The sequence below is a fragment of the Octopus bimaculoides genome, chromosome 1 (assembly GCF_001194135.2).
Source record: "Octopus bimaculoides isolate UCB-OBI-ISO-001 chromosome 1, ASM119413v2, whole genome shotgun sequence".
NCBI classification, from domain to species: Eukaryota; Metazoa; Mollusca; class Cephalopoda; order Octopoda; family Octopodidae; genus Octopus; species Octopus bimaculoides.
The window spans coordinates 21,811,257-21,815,857 of NC_068981.1; the positions used below are offsets into that span (position 1 = coordinate 21,811,257).

General features: G+C 38.2%; 1 protein-coding gene across 2 annotated transcripts in view; it reads left to right on the plus strand.

The window, feature by feature from the left end:
• The window catches only part of LOC106878075 (uncharacterized), a 47,515-nt gene that overhangs the window by 19,574 nt on the left and 23,340 nt on the right, over positions 1-4,601 (plus strand). For both annotated transcript variants that reach the window (XR_008263480.1, XM_052965692.1), the window contains exon 9: positions 2,109-2,323. Coding sequence is in view for 1 of the 2 variants with exons in the window: in XM_052965692.1 (XP_052821652.1) it covers positions 2,109-2,323 (215 nt within the window). In the remaining variant the exon portion in view is untranslated. The remainder of the gene's footprint in view (positions 1-2,108; positions 2,324-4,601) is intronic.

Sequence of the window (4,601 nt, forward strand, 5' to 3'; positions counted from 1 at the left end):
GTTTATTTCACCGTTTCGTTTTCCTGTCTTGTTTTCCGTCCGCCACTACCCTCCACGAAAACAATTTAATTTGTGTTCGTGGGAAGAACCATTTTAACAATGCGTACTGCCTTAATTCTTTGAAACATCGGAGTTTTAATGGTGGCAGCTGATGAAGGGGATGTTTCTATGTGGCCTGCTTGTTTGTTGCACCTTGTTTACCATTTTGTCCATGTTCTTTTGCCACGTCATGTGCCCAGTTATGTATCTATATGTACATGTAGATGAACGTATATACATACACGTAGATATATATGCATATACTCATATATTGTTTATATATATTAATATATATATACATATCATTATCATCAGCAGCAGCACCATTTAACGTCTGTTTTCTATGTTGGCATGGGTTGGACAGTTTGACCAGAGCTGGCAAGCCAGAGAGCTGCACCAGGTTCCAGTCTGATTTGGCTTGGTTTCTAGGGTAGGATGCTTTTCGCAACACCAACCACTTTACAGCATGTGCAAGGTGCTTTTAATGTTGCACCAGCATGAGCATTTTTATGCAACACCAGCATGAGTGCTTATATTGAATCAGCATAGGACACTTGAGGGCCAATCCTCTTCACCAGGGCATGCAGACTTGATACTTCTACTGTGGAGGACAGGCTTCTTGAGTACAGCAAGGTTCCAGGTATCTCGATCTCTTGTTATCTCATCCAAAAGGGGTGTGTGTAGACTCTTGTGAAGGTAGCATTGTCAGTTGTGAGTTCCAGGTGAGTATGGTGGTGACCTATCAATGATACTTCATTTGATGTTGGGGATGTCATTCTTATGGTCATTGAGTCTCCAGATAAAATAAGGGGTGAAGTTTTCTCTATCCCTGCACCTGAAGGAGTGTATATGCTGTGTAAATTTTCCTTGAAGTTATTGGTTGTCATGCCTGTATAGTGTCTTGTTATGCCATCGGATGGTGTGAAGGATCTCTATTAGATCACAGCCATTGTGAAACAGAATCCTCCCAGTAGATGTTGGCAAGACTTTTGAAGTTACAAGTTGAGGAGTATATTGGAGGCTGTGTAGGTATGTGTTTGCAGCTATTATAGTAGTAGTAGTAAGTACTACTACTACTACTACTACTACTACTACTACTACTACTAATAATAATAATAATAATAACGATAATCCTTTCTACTATAAGCACAGGGCCTGAAATTTTGGGGGAGAGAGATAAGTTGATTGCATCGACCCCAGAGCTTGACGGGTACTTCTTTTATCATCCTGAAAGGATGAAAGGCAAAGTTGATTTTGGTGAAATTTGAACTCAGAACACACAGGAGGATAAAATACTGTTATGCATTTTGCCCAGTGTGCTAGTGATTCTGCCAACTCACTGCTTTAATAATAATAACAATGATAATAATTATTATTATATGAAAACTCACAGCTTATTTTGTTGGTTATGATGGAAAGTGTCAGCTGTCCACAGCCAGCAGTCTAAGGTGACACTTATTTACTGGTCATGTTTCAAAAACCCTGCAAAAAATTCTTGCAGTTCCAAGCAATGTTGATTTTTGTAGGTGTTCTACCTTCACACTTGAAACCCATCTTTTCCAGCCATGTTGGTAGTTGAGTGCTGATACTTCCAAGTGCACCAATTACTATTGGTATCATGTCTACTCTCTTCATTGTCCACAACCTTTGTATTTCCCACTTTAAATTATCCTAATTGTTTATAATTTCTTCTTTCACATTGATCCTTGATAGTGTAGTTAGGTGATGCAACTGTGAAGCACCATTGACATTGCTATACATAAACAGAGAAAATTCACATGCGTACACATATGTACATCTAATGGTATGGAACAGAAGTGATAAAATAAGCAGTGGGGACAAAGCCCTAATCATCATCATCATTACAGAAATTGCAGCTGTTATATTCTAATTTTGAGCATAGCGCTCATTTCTATTTGACTTATAAAATATCACACTTCATTAAATCATCATTCTATAATGGTAGACTAATTGCAAAGAAAATAAATATCAGTGAACTCATTTCACATTCATGTGTCAATATAATTTTCTCATTAGAAAGAATTCATTAATTATATTATTCCTTTCAGAGGTCAGCCCCAATTTTGATCTGGTGTTTAAACATGAAGCCATAACAAATTATGTTCAGGTTTGGTTTTTCCCTAATCCCGAAGAGATCACCATCACTTTTTGGATGAGAACTTCGGATGTTTCTAGTTTGGGAACAATGGTTTCCTACAAGAAGGAAAGCAACGATATCTTCAACCCTGATAACTTTGCACTTTATGACTATGGAAGTTTGCAGGTAAAGTCAGTTTATTTTATGGTTTTAGACGTTTGCTTTTAAAATGTTATTCCTTTTATTATTATTATATCTCTTCACAAGAAGACACGACAACTTTGTTTTAGCAAGAAAACTCCTCTTTGAAATAAGCTTAGTAAAGATCAGAGAAGAAGAAGAAGAGGAAGAAGAAGAGAGGGAGAGAGAAAGAGAGAGAGTATTTGCAATGGAAAGTGGGGTAAAAGAACACTGGAAAGAAAAAAAAAATGAAAGGAAGATAGTCTTTTTTTTGTGGGTGTTTGAGTGGATTTGGTAGACAGAAGCCAGGTCCATACATAGCTGCATGGCATGAAGTTTACCTTCCAGCCAAATGGTTCTGTATTCAATTCCACTGTGTGACACTTTGGGTAAGTGTCTTCTATGGCTCTTTGCTGACCGAAGTCTTGTGAGTAAGTGGATTTCATAGATGGAAACTGAAAGAAGCCCATCATGTATGTGTGTGCGTGTGTATGCATATTTGTGCATGTGTGTGTGCGTGCATGTGTGTGTGTGTGTGTGTGTGTGCATGTGCATGTGTGTGCGTGTGTGTGTCTGTATGTGTGTGTGTGTGTGTGTGTTACTGTCTCCTTGCCTTGACATCATATGATTGTTGTAAACAAAGGTCCCTGTTATTCGTTCCTAACCTTCCATGGAAACATTTCTGGTAATTTGAGAATTTTACCTTCTGTGGAAAACAGGTGAGGGTTGGTGATAGAAAAGGCATCCAGCCATAAAAATATCTACCACAACAGAATTCCATCTGAGCCACGCAAGCATGGAAAAGTAGATGTAAAAATGATGGGGATGATGATGATGATGTTACTTGCAGAGGGAGGAAAGGTATTACTTAGAGAATTTCTAGGGAAATATGGTGAGATAGCCTTTTATACAGAGAAAGATACATAGTATAGTTTATTCTAATAGAGTACCCACATTTAAGTGGGGATAGATATTATCTCTTGGTATCAATACTGCTTCTGTCTCTAATGTATATTCTTTAACAAGCTAACTGGCTAATCACGACACCAGCACCTGTTCTGGCACTGTCAATCTATATATCGGTGGCAGGGAGATGAATCACTGTTACCTCTAGTGGTCAAATGTCCATCATTACACTAGTGTAGTGAGGGGTGGTCCACCTCGGGTGACACCTTTCATCCTGTTGTTGGCTATTGCTGTAGGTAATATGTGTTTTTGTGGAGACCAGGGGCAGCAAACAGAAGGGCCATCCCAGGCAACACACACTCTAGCTATGCCAGTGCATCATTGACAAAACCAAACAAGGTTGAAATTATGTCATCTGGTGGTCTCAGTACTGGAGATAGTGGGGATTTGTCTCTCTGCTAGTGATATAAACAAGAATGTATTTTGCACCAAAATACTAATATGAATGTTTCTCTCATGGTAACTACAGAAGTATAGTTTGTTCAAATAGGACATCCATAGTGAAGTGAGGATAAATATTACTTCTTGATAATTAATACTGATGAAGAAAAGAAATGATACTGTGTAGAGGAGGGAGTTGGAATGGAGGAAGTGATGAACTACAGAGGAAAGAATTCAGTCAAAGTGTGTAACCATGAGGAATAATGTGAAAGTATTTGGGGAAACAACATGTTCCCATAGCCTGGTGTAACAATATAATGTTTCACTGAACAAAAACATACATTGAAATGGATTCCTTCCTCTTTCCTTTTCTGCTTCCTTCTTCCATTTTTTAAAACAAAATATGTATTTTTATATTTGTATGGATTTGGAATTTGTAGGTGTATGTCTTTGTGTAAAAGTATGCTTGTGTGAGATTTTATGTCTTCATAGATATGTGCATGAATTAGTGTGTGTATTTGTGCATGTATATATTTGAGTGTGTGTGTGTGTGTGTGATTTTGTGTATGCTTGTTTTAATTTGTATAGGTATTTGTATATGTGTTAGTGTGTTAGTGTATATGTGTTAGATGTACGTGTTAGCGTGTCTATATGTGCCTATGTGTAGTTGAGTGTTGTGTAGGGAGATGAGGGGTGAATATGCGGTTGTGTGTATGGGAGAGAGTGAAAAAAGAGACTGATAGACAGACAGAGAGAGACAGGGAGAGAAGGAATAGATAAAAGTCTTAACACAATGACAAAAATGTATAAAGGGTAGGTATGAAGATGGAGGTTGTATGGAGGGGAGGTTTGGAGGTTCATAGGAAAGGGGTTATCAAATAGATGGCAGGATGGCAGAGAAGAGTGGGGTGGGCAAAAAGCAGGCAGATGGGTGAAG